Here is a 17,112-nt window from a genome sequence, read left to right on the forward strand (position 1 = left end):
CTTATGGATTCAGTCCCTCTAGTTATCCTCTGAGAGATGCAATAAGGAGTGTATTTCCTCTTAATTAATTTTTTTGCTTGTTTGGACTGTGACCCTTTAAATCTGAGATGACCCCATGGCTGAGCGACATATGCCAGGACCCCAGTAGAGTGGAACAGAAAGCCGGAGCACAGCACACAGGGCAGAGCACCCAGTTCATCACTGTTCCCTGGGCCGTCGCTGCGTCCCGAGCTGGCAGGGGCAGGGGGTGCATGAGTGGGGTGCACATCAGGCGCTGCTGTTGGCATCTTATCTCAGCAGCGCTTGGAATGGCTGCCCTGTGTCCGAGGGCGGTCATAACACTGAATAAAGTCACTTCCTGTCTCAGCCTGCGTTTCTCATCTGTAAACTGAGAGGTGGGCTGGAGGATTGAGGACGTCCCCTTACTGAAGGTTCTCTGGTCCTTTAAAGTCTGTGGAATGAGAATGAGGCTGCAGAAAGTCGGGTCCTGGTGCCTAGATGTTATTTAATGTTCTCTGAACACCAAGCTTGGTCACATCTGATAAGCCAACCTGTTGTCTGCGTGTTACTTGAATATCTGGGTTTTGTTTGTTTTTTGCTCCTGTGTGTGCATTTCCTCGGCCTGCTGCCTTCTTGAGGACAGGCTGCTCACTGTCTTCTCTCTGCTGCAGGTGGTGGTGGTGGACGGGGACTCTGGCTCAGTCACTTGGAGTCACAGTGTTCCATGTCACATGAAGGAAACACCAGCCACCTCAGCAGTCACGTCGGACCAGAAGTCTGTCTTCCTCTTCTGGGCTGAAGGGCTGTCCCCTGCATCTCTCCATTCCGTGAGTGAGCCTGGGGAGGGGGTCCCTTTGTCACTCTGTGAGATGGCAGCTGCTCTGTGGGGCCAACTGGGTGTGGGGGCATGATGAGACCAGTCATACCTGCAGGTGGTTGTGGGGAGGAAGAAGCCACGTGTGAGTGGGCAGAGTGGGGGCCTGCTCCCTCCTGAGCTATGCCACCCTGCCAGTGGCTAAAGCTGACAACAGCCCCTGGCTCCTGGCTCCTGGCAGGGAGGCTAGATAAAGGGTGAAAAGTCTTCATAAGATTTACAGATTTGCAGGTGATTCACAGGTGCCACAGTTGTTGGGGAGAAATAATTGTGACTGGCAGGGAGGGCCCAGGGAGGGTGAGGCTGGGCTCCCAGTGAGTAAAGCGGGCCTGCGGCATGGGTGAGGGGACGAGACAGCCACGCAGTGGGAGGACGGTGGCCAGGCTGAAGCTGAGAGCCCCTGGGGGAATGATGGGAGAGCAGGTCCGATGCAAAGAAGGCAGGTGTTACAGTCGTAAGTGCCGTTCTGGGGTTTTCTGGGGGTGGTTGATGAGGCAGGGTGCCACCTATAGTAGTTCCCCAAGAGTTTTTGGTAAGACCCGTCCTGATTTAGTTCAGTTAACACACCTTGACCAGCACCTACTATGTGCCAGGCACCTGTGTTCTCTGTAGGGACCTAAGGATAACCTGGAAACAGTGCTGGCTCTCTGACAAGTCACTGAACCTTTCGGAGCCTTGTGCTCTTTACCCGTTAATAAAGGTGCCAATATATTCCCTCATGTTGAAGATCAGAGTTACTTAAAAGTGGGATTATAGCCCTAATTCTGCCATGCCCTAACATGTGACTGTAGGCAATTTACCTAACATTTTAACTTCCCGGTTTCCTCATTTAATGAAATGGGGAGATTGGACCAGATGACTCTCAAATGTAAGTGACTATAACCACAAAACAAAGGCATGTTACAAATGCTATAATACAAGTACACATAAGAAGTTTAGATGGAAGCACCCAAGGAGGGGGATATTAATTTTGTGGGGGCAGTTAGGGAGCTTTTCATGAAAGGGGGGTATTCAAGTTGGGGACCTAAGGATGAGAAGGGTTTTACTGTGTGGAAATGGGCCGAAGAGGAGAGTCAGACCGTCCAAGGGGAACTAGGATTGGCAAAGGGTGAAATGAAGTGTGTGTGTAGGTAACAAGCAGACATTGCTGAAGCAGGGGGTGGGCGGTAAACATTGCAGGGGAAGGCTACAAAAGGTGGTGGTTAAATGGTGGAAGACCTGGGGCTCCGCAGGCCCTGGGGAAGGAGTTTGGCTGTTTTCTTGCCATGTTAGCTGAACTAGAGGGCCGTCCCCTCATGCCTGGCCCTGAAGGTGTGTGGAAAATGCCCTCTTCCGCATTGTGGGCATGTGGTGGGAGTGAGGCTGCGGGCTTCCCGCCCGTGTTTCTCCTCCTTAGGGGGCTGCCTCCTGTGCTAAGATTAGGGAAGGAGGAGTGACCCCCCTCCGGGCTTCCGTCTCCCCCCCAAGACAGTCCCGGCGGCGGAGGGGCAGACTCGGCAGCTGGCAGAGCAGCCGTTTACTAGCAGGTGGAGTTTCTGCGCTTTAAGGACCGTGGGGCCCCACGTGTGTGTGCTGAGCCCTCCGAGGGGTGGCAGGGGAAGCTGCCGTGTGCTGCCCGGCTGCTGCGAGGACTTTGGGGACCGGCGCCTAGGCCCAGGGATTTTTGTTGTATAGTTAGTGATTTGCCCGTCTCGTCAATGTTCTTTATGCCATGAACTGGTAAGCTTTTTGTAATTTTAGCCCAATACTTGCAGTTGGCTTTAATAGCCAGGGAGAGGAACTGTCTGGCTTGCTGTTTTCATGCCTAGATTCTGACTCCACGGAGCCCAGCTCCTGCGCGGGTGGGCCAGTGTTCCAAGACCCCCGGGGCAGAGGCTGGGAGGGCTCACGTCAGATGGCTCCCCAAGGCACGCACAATTTTTTCTTCCCTTTTTTTCTTTTTTTGCTTATAATGGAAAAACCATTTTGTACCTGTAATGGTTTTAAAAAGTTAGTGATTAGTCAGTGTTTTGAGCTCTTTGAACTATGTCTCCTGTGTATGGGAATTTCTCTCAAACATGTCCTTGTCACTGGGGTCATGTCTCAGTATCTGGGAGGAATCAGCTGTCACCTCTGTGTCCTCCGCCCTCTTCATCCGAGGGCCATCGTGTGTGGGCTTGTAGACTGACCTCTGCTCCTCCTCTTGGCTTCTCATGGTCAGGACATCATCCTGGGCCCCGAGCCACGCAGCCTTCACCACCTGTACCTCCTGCATCCTGCGTTCCCCTCGATCCTTCTGGATCTGGCCAATGCCACGGGCACAGTCACAGCCTCAGAAGGTAAGTCCTGGTGACCGTGGGGGACCGTGGACACAGACGAAGGGAGAGGCTGTACTGGCTGTGCGTCAGGACGCCCTTGTCCTGTCGAGGGAAGGGTGTGTGCTGAGCCGCTCCTGTGCTTTTTTCCTGGTGTCCGTGTGCCCGGGCCGTGGCCTGAGTGCCCCCTCTGGGGAGGGAGTGAGGCCCACAGAGTGAGGACCCTGAGGGGGAAGCATGGCCCATTTCTGACCGCTCCCAAGATGGTAATGATTCGTGCAGCCACTCATTCAGTGGATACTAGTTGAGCATCAGCTATATGCCAGGCACTGTGCCAGGTGCTGTGCTTACAGATAAAACTCGTTTTTTGACTCTCTAGTTGCTTTGAACTTGGAATTACTGTGAGGGATATGATGGAGAAAGGCTGTTTATTCCAGCATTGGTTTAATATCAGTGGACTTTCTTCTGAACAGTAAAAGTAAATATGCCCATTTCACAGAAATGGCAGCCAGGAGAAAAACTCCTCACCACAGCTGACATTTGGGAAGTATTCTACTTTACACTTGTACCTAAATAATTTTGTATAGCAAAATTTGAATCATATACTATGGATCTACAGTTCAGGAAAGGAAAGCTCTGGGAGCTCAGCCACTGTGCCCTGCTGAGTCTGGAAGCATCTGACCGTCCCCACTCCGAGCTCTTGCCTCCCCCTGACCTCAGGGCATCTGCTGTTCCTGGAAAAGGAAGACTACACAGCCACTTCCTCCCATATTCTTTTGCCATTCAAACACTTGCTCTCTACTTACAGACTCATTTGCTTTGAAGTTGAAGCTAGTGTTTGTGCTTCTCAGCTTATTGGGATACACTGGGAAGAACAGCTGATCTGGAACCTAGATGCACACCTGTCCCCTGGCTCTGTGTGTGGTGGGGGGCGGGGAGGGGCGGTGTCAGCTTGCAGAGTCCTGGGATTGGATCTAAACCAGCTGTATTTCAATACTAGCATGAAATATTATTCAGTGCACATTAAATAATCGTAATTAAGAATTAGGCCATTTTTGTGATGACACCTGTTGTAGAGATGAGGCAAAATGAACACTGGCTGGGTAAATAGCTTATGTGACCATATCCTGGCAACCTAGGAATTCCCAGAATTTCTAGTCTGTGGTCACTTTCCTACCAAACTCTCACTATAATTGGCAAATCCTCTCATTTCCTGAGTTGGGTCTTAGAAGCAGCTTCGGAGAAGGAAAAGTACAAAGACTGCTTTGCTGACTTCTAGTCATTCACACTGTGCACCCACTGTCTGCCTAGCTCAGGGCCTTGCATTTATTAGGTGCTCAGGAAACTTCTTGTCTGAGTTTATGAAGGAGTAAATAATGAATGAATCTAGTTGCTGAAGCAAACCAATCTCTTGTTAGCAAAAGGTTTCTATTGTTAACTGCCCTTCTTTTTGTCCTTCCTCAGTTGGAATTAACGACCTCTGGAAAGATGCCTTTTATGTTACGAGGAGAACAGGGCCAAGCTCCGAAGGCCGTCTGGCACCCCTGGTGGTCAGCAAGCTCAGTCTCCGGTGGGCACTGATGGAGGGCCAGATGGTCCAGCTAAAGGACACCACCCCCAAAATTGGCCGTGGGGAGCTGCGAAGATTCCTCTCTAGGATAAAGTTTGTTGATTCTCCCTATTAGGTGAATGGCTTCTGAAAGGAAATATTTGGTCACTACTGAGGTTTAGAACAAGGATTACCTAGTCCAACTTTGTTCTTTAGATGCAGGGAGAGTGGGAGCTGTCGTGAGTAGCTCAGAATTTAGAAACAGTTGCTTTGAACCCAGGCTGTTTCTAAAGGTGCTTCAGGGCTGTTAGGGAGTTGTTTTCAGCTGGAACTGGTACTGCTTCCCCTGGGGGGACCCTTGGAAATGTAGAGGCATAGTTTCCGTCCTAGGGGCTGAGGGGGTGGATCCTTCCGGTATTTCCTGGGTGGGAGCTGCTGTGCTGACGTTGTGCGGGGCTTGTGGCAGTTACACACTGCACAGCATCACCGTGCTCAGAGGGCTCCTCCCCGCCCTGCCCAAACAGTGTGGTCTAGTTCAGTGTTCAAGGAGCTTAGCGTGGCAAAAGGTGAAGCCTCTGTGCCTTTCTGGAGGGACACTTATGAACTGGGGGGTTGGGGCCAGTCAGAAGGGCAGGAAAAGAGGACTCTTCTGCCCTTTAGGTTCCCTCCTCTTCTCTGCCATGAAGAAGTGAGTCATGGATCCATGTACGTTTCCGCCTAGATGTCGACGATGGAAGTTATCCGTTTCAGAAGAAGTGAACAGAGGGCCACTCTCTCCTGTCAGTGTAAAGCCGGTTCTTTGGAGAGAAGGAAGACTCCACCTCATTTCCCCACCTCTGTGTGATTGCGGCACGTGGGAAGGCGCTTCAGGTGCTTGGACAGCACAGCCCCGGTGGCTGGGGTCTCTTACCTGCCTTCTGGTCCCTGCATTGACCCCCTCTTGGCACTCTGTGTGGACAGTTTGGAAATGTGAATCTGAGAAGTGTTTTACTTTTTTGTATGTCTAATTTATAAAATTAAGCTGGGAAATCCAGTGAAAGTTCTTCACTGGAACGTTTTGTTTTGCCTTATGCCACGTCGTATATTTTTTAGTGTCATGATGAAATATTTTCTAGATGTGTTCTAAGCTCCAGGGACCCAGTTTCTTATTCTTCTGGAATACGTCTGATTTGTTGGGTCATTTGAGACGTCCAGATCGCCTGCCTCTGTTTTTGAGGCCACTCCTTTCTGTCCTTATTCTCTCCCCACCTCTGCCTTGGCCTCTTCCAGCTCAGAAGCAGTGAGAAAGCCTGAGAGGGGGAGACTGAGTCAGCCACCCAGCACTGTCCTCTCTTTCTTGTCTCAGGTGTCCTGTCCTCTCATACCTTCCATCTCTACATAGGCAGTGACCACAGAGTAACCATGTTCCTATCAGAAAGGGAACAAGTGGTGTCCATGGCCCACTGCTGCCAAGGCCCATGGGTTCCGTGGTTTTGATCGTTCTGCCCGTCACGGCCATTTTTACTGCAGAACCTTCCAAGGGCTTACGTGTGAGTGGCGGCCTCAACGCGCAGGGCAGCCGGAGTCAGGAAAGACCGAGGCGACTCCCTTACCCAGCTTCACCTCCGCTTTGCTTTCAGCTTCCCTCCTGCTGGGCGGCCTTCTTTCTGCCTCTCCTGTTGCCCCCCTTTTCATGGATATTTCTGCTTTGCCCGCATGAGAGCAGAGCTGTTTCTGGGCTTTACTTCTTGATTCCGGTATGCAGCCATTTTGCCCTGCTCACCTCCTTCCTTGCAGAGCCTTTGAAGCATTGTCTTTTGAGAAAATTCCTATGTAAATACTATAGCTTTTATAACTGGTTAAGTTCTCTAGGATCATCTCCAGTGCTTGCTTCTCCCTTCTGCTATATAAATGTGTTATTGCTATCAAGTTCTCTCCTAAGCTTCTAGGTCATTGTTTATATAGCAGAAGATCCCACATTAGCTGGGGGAGAACTGCTTTTCTTATTGAATAATTTCAAAAGATCATCTGTGAGTACAGCTCAGGTTTTACTTGAGCCTGTATCTTCTTAGTTTGTGTTAATAAAGGGATTCCAGAAAAGTTAGAGATTACAGAAAATTGGGGATCCCAGATTGAAAGGGGTCTGTGTGTCTCAGTTGCCCACTGGGAGGCATCATGACATGACAGAAGGTCGGCAGCAGCTGCCTGCAGATCAGCCCCATCGGGTTCTGGTCAACCCCCTGCTTCAAGGCCCTGCAAGCAAATTAGGTTTGAACACTTCAGATGGCATGTGTGAGTCCAGCTTATTGTAAACCTGGGGAACAACGCGAGGATCCCCAGGAGTACGGGGATGATTCCAGATTCACTCCTAGTGAATCTATATGGGCAGAAGAGCCTGGGGTCTAGTCGGGTCTAGTAGAGAATTCTAAGGACTAATTTATAGTCGCCTGAACACCTACAACTTGGGTGGTGGTCCTGTGGCCTGGGCTGAGCCAGCTAGGTCTAAGCCTGGTACTCTTCCAGGTTGAGCCTTTCTGGGAAGCCAGCCACTTCAGGCAGGAGTAAAATGCAAAGTTGTTTACTGGGGAACTGGTCTGGGGGGGTTGTTTTGGGCAGAAGACTGTATTTATGCTGGGTGAGTCCCAGAAACATACATAAGAGGAAGTCGGAAGAACATGGTGTTCCTCCGTTCTTCACACTGACCTAGCAGATTTTTTGGACGGTGATAAGTTTGCTCCCTCGTTGCTAAACACGGTGCAAGCTCGGGGTTTCTTCTCCCTCTTGCAGCCAGTGCAGAGGGTGTAAATGCAGATGGACAAAGCTTCACGTGACGGGTGTGGGTGCTGGTCTCCTGTCAAACGTGTCCCTAAACTTCCTTCTCTTCCGAGGCAGTCACCCAACCAGACATATGAGATGGGAGGTGCTCCTCTCTCCCCCCACTCCCAGCATGGGGTTGCCCACAAAGCCTGTATGACCACTATTTAGGAATAGTGATGATGTCTGCAAATGCAAGGGTCTTCCTCCTCCAAACCTCTCCTGTTTCCTTCCCTTCCAAACCCCTCTACTCTGGACACCATTCTCCCCATCCCCGAGATGGTCTGTACTCACCTTCTCATGAGGCATGGCCCTACCAACCCCCCTGAATGTGAACTGCTGTCCTTATTGCCCACGTGAAAGAAGGGCCAGCTGGGGTGCTGTCAGGAAGCACTATTTCAAATGTGAATTGTTACAGAATAAAAACTCCATGTGGGAAACACAGCAGTGTGTCATTGTCATTCTTTGGCATCAAGGATGGTTTGTTTTCTTTATAGAAAAGCAAGGGCCAGTGGATGGATGAGAAGGTGGAGATCCAGAGAGGAATGTGTGTGTGCCGCTGCCTGATGGCCAGGGAGGTCTCCCTGCAGGTCTCTAGTGAGGAAGCATAGTCCTCTCTGAGTAGCCTCCTGGGCCGTTTCTGGCAGACCTGTCCCTGCAGGTCATAGGAGCCTGCTCATGTGTGCTAGTCTCCCAGTGGCATCTTGGATAATATGCAATCAGACTTCCATTAGGCCCCTGTAGTGTGGGTGCAGGGCTCTCTGATAGGCAGTGTGGAGGACCTCTGTCCTCCACGTCACAGCTCCCACCAGTGCCTCGTTGTCCGTTCTGTGACTTGAGGAAAGTCCCAGTGCACCGTGGCCAGCTGAGCCACAGTCCTGACTGCTGACCTGCCCACCTCCATGCCTCCAGGTCCCAGGCAGAGGACCACAGTGATAAACCACTGAAGGGCAGGCACTGTATTTTACTTCTCTTTCCATCACCACTGCTTAGCCCAGATCCTGGCACATAACAAGCAATCAGTAAGGGAGAGAAGGGAATTCTGAATGTGTGAGGTCGGGGATGGTGATACCCGACAGAGCAGTAAAGGAAAAGGGAGCCATGGCACCCCAGCACACACCCCTTTGGACAACCTTTAAGATGACCTCCAAAAACCATGCACAAGAGACAGAGTTTGGTGTCAGCCCATGTTGAGAACAAACAAACATGTAAAGTCGGGCTCATCCTGCTCTGCGAACCCATTTACTCCTAACACAGTTCTTCTCTGCAGATGACTCAGCCGCCTACTCTTTTTGACCCTGGCTGGTGCCTTGCTGAAATCCCTTCTGTGTAGCTCTGAGTAGAAGTCAGCCCGGTCAGAGACAGACTGGATAGGCTGACTGGGGGGGACTGGTGTAGCTGGTCACAGGATCCACGGGGGTGGGCTGGGCAGGACAGCTGCTGGTGGGGTGATAGGCAGCTGGGGTTTCCTCTGAAGCTCTTCCTGTGCTTGCACTTGAGCTCCGGCACCAGCCTGGTGTGGATGTTGAAGGTAGTGACAGCCGATGGCAGGCAGCAAATGAGGGAAACCCAGGCCAGGCTAGGGACAAACACAGAAAAATCGGGCAGTAAGAATCTGATATTCTTACAGGGTTGAAAGAAAAATACCGTAATCCCTTCCTGTTAGTAAAGGAGACTGGTGCCCGTCAGGGATTTCAGGAGCCGAGTGTGCCACCTTCCTCAGTGGTGCAGGCAAAGAGCTGGGTGAGAGGACTTAGTGCGGTCGTCTTAGGAAGGCCCAGCCCGAATGTTTCATAGGAAAAGAGAATGACTCAAACAGTGGTAAAATCAGACGAGTGAATGGATTCGGTTTCCCTGAACTGAATAGTTTCTCGGTGTCATGCTGTGTTATACCTGCTGTGCCTATTTTATATATATATATATATATATATATATATATATATATATATATAAACACACACACTGGTGTTTTTTGGGACTCCTGTTTCCCAAGCTGCAGTTATCCCTGTATAAAATCCAAACTCCTGTAGGCCCGTCACTCAGCTGTGCGGTGTGAACATAGCCCGTGGACTATGGCCCTCCGTACCCTTGACACACACACACTGCCTGAGATTTTCCTTCACTCAGATTCGGGGAATGATCCTCCGTCCTCCATCCCCCTCGGCTTAAGCTTAGCAGGCTTAGGGTCACAAAGTTGAGCCTCGGAGTCATTCAGGAAATGTCTCTACAAGTCTGGAGGTATTAGAGGTTGCACTAGTGGGATTTACTTATGAAAACAATGTGGTTCTCAGCTTACGGGAGTTTATAATGGATGGAAGAGAGGTTGGAGACAAGAGAAGCATGATAGATTCAACAAAAAAGATACCAGGGAACTATATCAAACACATTCTTAAAAACTTGGAAAGTCAAAACACTTTCTAAATCCCCCTAAATCTTCCCATGATTCTGGGAAGCCCAGGAAACCAGAAGTTGTGTGAGGTAAGTGAGGGGTTCCATGAGGTCCAGTGGTGGGTACAGCCCGGCCACAGGCTGGCATTGCATGTTCCTGTCTGTTGCCTCTGACGTACTGAATACTCAGGCTGGGGAGGCTGCAGACGGGAGATTGGCTGTCTGAGCACTGCCATTGCAATGGCAAGAATGACTTGAGAAGAGAGACAACAGGTGAGAAATATGGGTCTGGAGAGTAAGCTCAACAGATGCTGTGGCTGGTAGAGTAGACCAAAGACCCCTGAATCAAATAGCACATATTACATCCTGAGAAAAGGGGATCTGATCTCATCACAGTCATATATAGGTTTCCTTACTGCCCCCTTTAGCAAGGAAACTCCAGCCCAGCACAATGCCTTTCAGACTGTTAGAGAACACAGCACTTACCCAGACAGTTGATGTCAGACCAAATTGGCACCTACTCAGTAAGGAGAGCGAGTGTTCCTCAGGAGAGAAAGGGGAGCTTACTTAGAATGTATCTGTTATGGTTTCTCTAAGGGAAATCCAAAATGACTGACCCCTTAGTTCTTTAAGGGTTAGAGAATGGTAAGGGAAGTTTTATTTCTAACATCTAGCACCATTTAGTAGATTAGGAACGGAGGTAGGAGGCAGTCCCTCTTCATTATAGGAGAAAAGTAAGCCATTCTAAGGGAATGGAATTGAATCCAAATTTCAAGGCGAATTCTCTCCATTTCTCTGTCCTCCAATACCTTGAATCATAAAACACATAAAATACAGAGCATCATTTCCATAAGCCGTACTAAATCAGTCTCATGATTTCCCCAGGAGCAGCGCACACATGTGGCTGGGAAGCAACTGCTACAGCAGAGAAGCTGGATGGTGAGACATCCTGACAGACAAGCCAGAGGAATTCTCTTGGTACTTCCTCTGAAGCAGGGGAAAGAACAGGTGTGGCCTGATGGTCTGTCCTTTGACTGAGACTCCTGGGATGTGGGATGAAGAGAAGGCAGGAGGACACAGAGCAAGCATCTGGTTGAGGGCCGAGAATCTAATGAAGGTTGGCTGAAGAAGGGGCTGAAAGGTTCAGGGGATGGTAAGCACTTACTAGAAGGCCCAGCCATAATTCCAAGCATGTGGCCTCCAGTCTTCTGGACCAAGTTGGCAGTTGCCTGGAAGACTTGTGAGTACATCACATGGGCCACCATTCCCAGAAGGCCTACAGAGGGGACAGGAGGCCAGCGCCCTCAGAGAAAGGCTGGCATTGTCATCTACAGGGAATATGATTTTGGAGCAGCCTCCTCATTGTGCACCAGGTGCAGACCATGTCGAGGTGCTCCGTTATCCCTGTGCCACCGCATTTCCAGGGAGACGAGTCTGTGATGGGGGCTTCTCCTTGAAGGCCTGTCTTTGCAATGGGTTGTCCCATACTTTAGGTTTAGAGTGATGGGAAAAGTGTCTGGGTCAAGGCTGCCCTAGGGGCTGCTGCCTCCTTACTTCCCACCCTTTTCCCTAACGTGAACTTCATGCTTGCTGTTGTATGCATCTCTTTCCCCAACAGTCTTAAAAAGTTGTGTGTATGTCACAACTGAAAAGAAAACCAACTGCATTTCACATACTGAGAAAATGTGCAAATAAAAAGAACCTAGAGATAAATCATTTTGCAGAGTACCTAATGACCTAATATAAAATTTCACATTATTTCCACTTAAAGACACTTGTACTGCCTCTCCTAAGTGTCCATTCTTCATACGGTCTTCTTTCCCCACTCAGGACAGTGACTCATGCCTTCCGGCTGGTGCCTCAAAGGCCCGGAGGACACCCACCCTCCTCTTCAACTTCAGAAGTGCTCGCCTGACGAGATGGAGGAAACAGTGGCCAAGGTGGTCAGTGTGAGGCCGAAGCCTGTGTTCCCAGTGAACAGGAGGAGGTCCGTGAGTAGCAGGAGGAAACTGATGAATTCAAGTCCAATGTACGCGAACGGGGCTCCCAGCGATAACCACAGGGTCTCTGTCAGAAACCGGAGGAAGAGCCCTCACATGAACAGCCAAAGAACCCAACAAACCCGAAGGAGGAGGTCAGAGGTGAACAGCCTCATGACATGAGAGAAATGGGGAAGGACACAAAGCTGAGCCCAGCCAGGAGCATCCCTTAACTGGGGGTTCTCTGTTATCACCCCCCACAGCTCTCTCTGCTCAGTACCCACCGTGTTATCAAGTAAACGTGATTGACTGTAAATACCGTTCAGGAGACTGGAGAAGAAATCACCCACTTTTCGTGAAGCCTTGCAGGGACATAACTTTGCTATTTATTCTTTTGCTTCTCTTGTTCCTTCTCTCATTTTGGAACAAGCAGTTTTGTTTCTTTTCCTTACCCCTCTCTCCTTCAGTCCCTTCTATTTTACAAAACAAATTATTGGGGGGAGGTGGGGGAAGGAAAACCTGAGATTTTCAACATGGTTACTTGGCAACAAGAGTGGCTTAGAGCTGTTGGTGGTTTTTGGTCTGTGAATTTTCTTTGTCCCTGCTGTTCCTTTTTTTTTGGCATTTCTGTATAGGAATGAGAGCTCGGGAGGGAATGTGTGTCACCCCGTGGGGCTCAGAGGAAAAGCAGATCACAGAACTGTTTAGATTCGAGGCCCGAGTCAGTGGTGACCAAATGTGTTATCAAACCCACCTACTTGCCACAAGCCCCGAGGGAGGGTGTGGGAGGAGAGCCTTCTCCCTCAACCGCTTCTCTCCACGTCGGAGAATGGGGTGACGTGGGCCTTGCACCGTGGCAAATCCCAGCAGTCCTTTCTCATCTCTCTCGGTTGGTGGTTTGAGTTCAATGGAACTTCGGCACCTTGCTGCTGGAACACAGGTAAGGTGTGACTGCATGGACGGCTTCCTCAGAAAGGCTGCAAACTTCGCCCATCCCCATCCCCAAACACCGCGCCTGCCCAGCATGCAGAAGGCAGGTAATAGATCTCTCGCTGAAAGCAGTAAACAGTGCGTGGAGGAATGAGCCGCAGAGGCATGAGTCATCCAAGATTAATTTCTCTCTCAACTCCTGATCGTGAAGATGTTCCCCTGGGCGTGCCCACACAGGGAAACGGTCCAGCTTCCCGCGTTAGGAAGAGAATGATCCTAGTGTCAGGCAATGCCTATTGCTGGTGCTCTACCACTGGTCTGAATGGCTCCAACTTGTTTCTAAGACTGGGTTTGGACCTGTGCTAAGTAGCACAATAATAAATATCAGGACAAATACACACACATTTATATTCCTATTACATCTCCTTTTCCCCTTAGCCCAAATCGGAAGAAGTAGCAATCACAAATTGTACATGATTCTGGGCTTTAGAAAAACTTCACCACCAGATGACCTTTGAGTGCTTTGGGCAGGAAGGAGGGGTGTCCTCAGTGCACCTGCTCCTAAGCTGAGGACTGCAAATTACCTACTGTGTGTGACCCAGGACCCACTTTGCCACATGTGCGGAGAGGATGACCAGAGAGGGTCTGTCTTCAGCTCTTTAAGGACGTCCTTACCTGATCTAGTTACCCTCTTTGGGCTTCTGTTCCCCTACCTTTTAAAGTGCAACAATAGTATTTGGAATAAGAAAACGCTTTTCGAGGGGAGGAAGGGGTTTAAAGGTGATCTGCTCTGATCCTTTCATCTTGCAAACGAGAAAACCAAGGCCTGTAGAAATGAAGCTGTTCTATAAGGACACAGCTAGGCACAGCCAGGGCTTTTCCTATAATATTCATCTCTAATGCTAGCTCAATAAAGGGAAACTCTCAAAATGTTAAAAGTCTAAGAGAAACCCTATAAAGGTAATGCTAGTTTAAACCAGCACATCTGGAGAAGACAAGCCAGATGGACTTTTGATTTTTATCAGAAGGGAGTCCTATGGAGAAGAGACACAACACCGAGGGGAGTGATGCCGAGCCTGGGGGCGGGGCCCCCTGGGGTGTGGGGGAATGCCATATACTTCCCACGAGTTCTTGCCTGTGTAAGATCTCTTGGGGAGAAAAATTCAGGCAGCTGGGGTGAGGTGGCTACCTGGTTCTTCCATGATTTCCTCACAGGACAGCCACATGCCCCTCCAGAAGGTATGGGGGGAAAGGTGGCCATTCCTAGTCTCTCAGCTGCCATGTTGCACCACCTCCTGGGATGATGTGCTGGTGCTATCCCCATCCGAGGGCATCGGAATATCAAGGCACTTGGTTGCCAGGTCCTTCCCGCACAGGGGCTTGGGCACCTTCTGTGTGCCCAGAAGCCAGTGGTCTCTGAGCAGGGGTGCTGTGGGGAGGTTGAGTGACAGCACGCTGAGGATGGCAGACACAATTGTCCGTTGGTCAGAGAAGCCCTTCGGGTGCTCCATCTGTAACAAACAAAGAAGTGGAGGGCCTGATTTCAGAGCCTCCTTGGAGATCAGTCACCCCTCCTGGGGGCTCCCTAAGCTCCAGCCCACTCCTCCCTCATGATGGGCACTACCAGCTGCTCAGAGTTTTCTCCAAGGAATCGTGTGACTGGGAAAGGCACCACAGTGATGATGTTTATTCAAGCTGGGCCTTATTCAGATGCTCACTGAGGATGATCTGAGTAAGCATCAGAAAATGATCTCAGTCAGAATGTGATTGAGCCACTAGGCCAGTATGTATCAGGTAGAGAAAACAGAATTGTCAGCTCTCTAAATGCCCTGCTGGTAATTATTTTTGGTTTTGTCTTCACTGAGAGGGAGGAGCACCGAACTGTTGAGATATTTTTGTTGCAATGTGTTTTTGGTGTCCTCTCCTTGCCTTATAGACCAAGAGGCGGAAAGGGGGATATGTCCTAGCAACCAGTGTTAACTGGATCATGCCCTGGGGGGAGCAGACAGAGACTTCGGGGTCTCAAGGATTAAAGAAGTCAGTGGACCAACTGGGATGTGGGGCACTGAACCCCCAGAGAGGAGATGGGGCTCCAGGTGCTGAGAGAGGTGATGATCTGGCTCCGGCTTCCATTCACTGCCTCTGAAATGACAGAGTTGCAAACGGGAGGTAGCTGCGTGAGCACGAAGAGTCATGGCCACCGACCCACAGGGAGGTTGCCCTTAGCCAGCCGAGGAGCCCTGGGAATGCAGTGACATCTCCACAGCTCGGTGCCAAGCAGAGCCTGAAGCCCAGTGGGGACTCAGCGAGTGGCAGCAGAAAGTTCTGTGTGGCTCGTGTGGCTCTGGCTGCAGGCCCTGACCTCGTCATTTCTAGCCCAAGAGTAGAGGTGGACCAGCTGAAAAATGACCACTGTTAGATGCTTTGACTTTGCTGAATGGCGGCTCGGGAGCCAGATTTAATTTGATTTAGAAAAATGAAGAAATCTGACAGGTCTAGCACCCTGGGTTATGGAGTAGTTTATATTGTTACATTAATAATACTGAATGGAAAAGCAGCCCACACTTAGATGCTGACAGACCCTTCTTAAAGTAACCCCCCTTGAGCTTCCCAGGAGACCTCTCATATCAGAATTAATCAGACCTAAATCTGCTTAGCTTAAAAGATGTAAATAAAACCATAGCTAAATGGGACGGGCTCATAAATCTGCCTCTTTCATCATCTCTAGCTTAACGTTTTCTACCTTTAACAGAACTTTGTCATAGAATTACAGCAGTTCTTCAGAATTTCCAGGGACTAAAACAGTGCATACCTCAGACAAGGTGCATGTTATTTATGGCAATAAGAAATATCGCAAGGTTCGTATGTATATATAAATCAATATATAAAACATGATAGCACAGTTTCTGGAAAGCAATCTGCTAATATGATTTTTTTAAAAAGCACTCAACAAATTAAAGCCACCAAGAATTGTCAGTCCATTCAAGACTCTGAGTGGCTTTGGTAGACTGAAAACCTACAGCATCCGGAAGGAGGAAAGATCTCATATTGCCAGATATTGGAATCATATATTGCCCCCGTCTCCAAAAAGAACATTTTCATCTTGTTTTTAGTTATGAAAATCCTGTTGGTTTAGTCATTGTTCTGTTACTTTTGAGTTATCTTTTATAATCATTTTTCTATCCATTGCTTGACTAGGAAATGGACTTTTAGGTGAAACATCGTCTGTATTCTGTAATTTGATAATTATTCTGTATCAAAGACTGAACTAAGGATTTAAGCAATTGTACATTTTGCAGCAACTTTATTTTCAGTCTTACATGGCTTGGAAATTTATCTACTATCACATCACATCAGACTTTAACTCTACCCTCAATCCATTTGAAGTTACATATATTTGTAATTTATTCTACAGGTTATTCAGAAATAAGAATGAACTCCACACCATAGCACAACTACTCTGTGGCACTGAGGTGACAGCTTAAGGAAGAAGTGATTTGAGAAGTAAAGGATGAAAAAGAGTTGGAACAAAGCTCAAAGAAGCTGCTACCAGGAGACCCACCATGGACGGATACTAGGAGCCTCATTCAAGAATTATCAACACCTATAGGACCGTGCCCTTCATCACATTTTATTTCTTCCCCTAAACATGCCTTTTTTTTCCTCCAGGATCCAGACACCTCTTGAACTGGAACTGCAAATCTAATTTTGCAATGCTTTCCTTAAGGTGATCATGAAGAAGAGGCAGCCTGAGAAAAGTTACACCGTTGCATATGCCGACAAGCCCCATGCTAAGGTAACCTTACTCTCTAGGAAAGGGACAAAGAGTGGCTTCCCTGACACTCAGGCTCAGATCATTAGGATGTGCATGGGAACATTTAATGTCACAAATTCTTTCATTAGCATAGGCTAACAGAAAACCTCAGAATTAGCATAGGCTTAACATAGACAGGCACACCTTTTAAAAGAATCAGGTGCAAAATAGCTGTGGAATGTATGCTTTGAGCAATAAGAGAAGGAAGCTGGTTACCTTGGCCATGGTCAGCGTCTCGCAGCTTGTCCAGAAGGACTGAAGGATGCTGTCTGAGCTCCAAATCCCTTTGGTTTAAAGTTGCAAGAATGAAAACTGCCTTCCCCCACCTTTCCTCCTCCAATCCCTCCCCGTCTAGCTCATACTTTTTGGAGGGCCTCATGATTAAATGTTGCCCTGCAGGGAACTTGGGCATTTATTTAATAATTGGCATTATAATCAGGGTCCAGTTGTTCTGCCCATGGGGATCTGGCATTAGTTAGGCACAAAGAAGG

The 17,112-nt window shown here is 49.0% G+C and overlaps 2 protein-coding genes across 4 annotated transcripts in view; one reads left to right on the forward strand and one right to left on the reverse strand.

Annotated features, from left to right (window-relative positions):
• FAM234B (family with sequence similarity 234 member B) overlaps positions 1-7,954 on the forward strand; it is a 35,587-nt gene extending 27,633 nt beyond the window's left edge. For 2 of the 3 annotated variants that reach the window (XM_036909373.2, XM_036909393.2), the window contains exons 10-13: positions 672-827; positions 3,075-3,192; positions 4,633-4,853; positions 5,378-7,954. In XM_036909373.2, the coding sequence (XP_036765268.2) occupies positions 672-827; positions 3,075-3,192; positions 4,633-4,853 (495 nt within the window). In that variant the 3' untranslated portion in view covers positions 5,378-7,954. The remainder of the gene's footprint in view (positions 1-671; positions 828-3,074; positions 3,193-4,632; positions 4,854-5,377) is intronic. The other variant, XM_036909383.2, reaches the window with a different exon arrangement.
• A 670-nt stretch (positions 7,955-8,624) lies between these two features.
• GSG1 (germ cell associated 1) lies at positions 8,625-14,321 on the reverse strand. The gene is given in 8 exon segments (XM_057491669.1): positions 8,625-8,840; positions 8,843-8,894; positions 8,897-9,089; positions 11,064-11,115; positions 11,118-11,174; positions 11,810-11,967; positions 12,761-12,803; positions 13,994-14,321. Coding segments are annotated over 8 exon segments (927 nt in total). The 5' UTR covers positions 14,319-14,321; the 3' UTR covers positions 8,625-8,793.
• Positions 14,322-17,112: the final 2,791 nt, after the last annotated feature.

Source organism: Manis pentadactyla, chromosome 14, assembly GCF_030020395.1.
Source record: "Manis pentadactyla isolate mManPen7 chromosome 14, mManPen7.hap1, whole genome shotgun sequence".
NCBI classification, from domain to species: Eukaryota; Metazoa; Chordata; class Mammalia; order Pholidota; family Manidae; genus Manis; species Manis pentadactyla.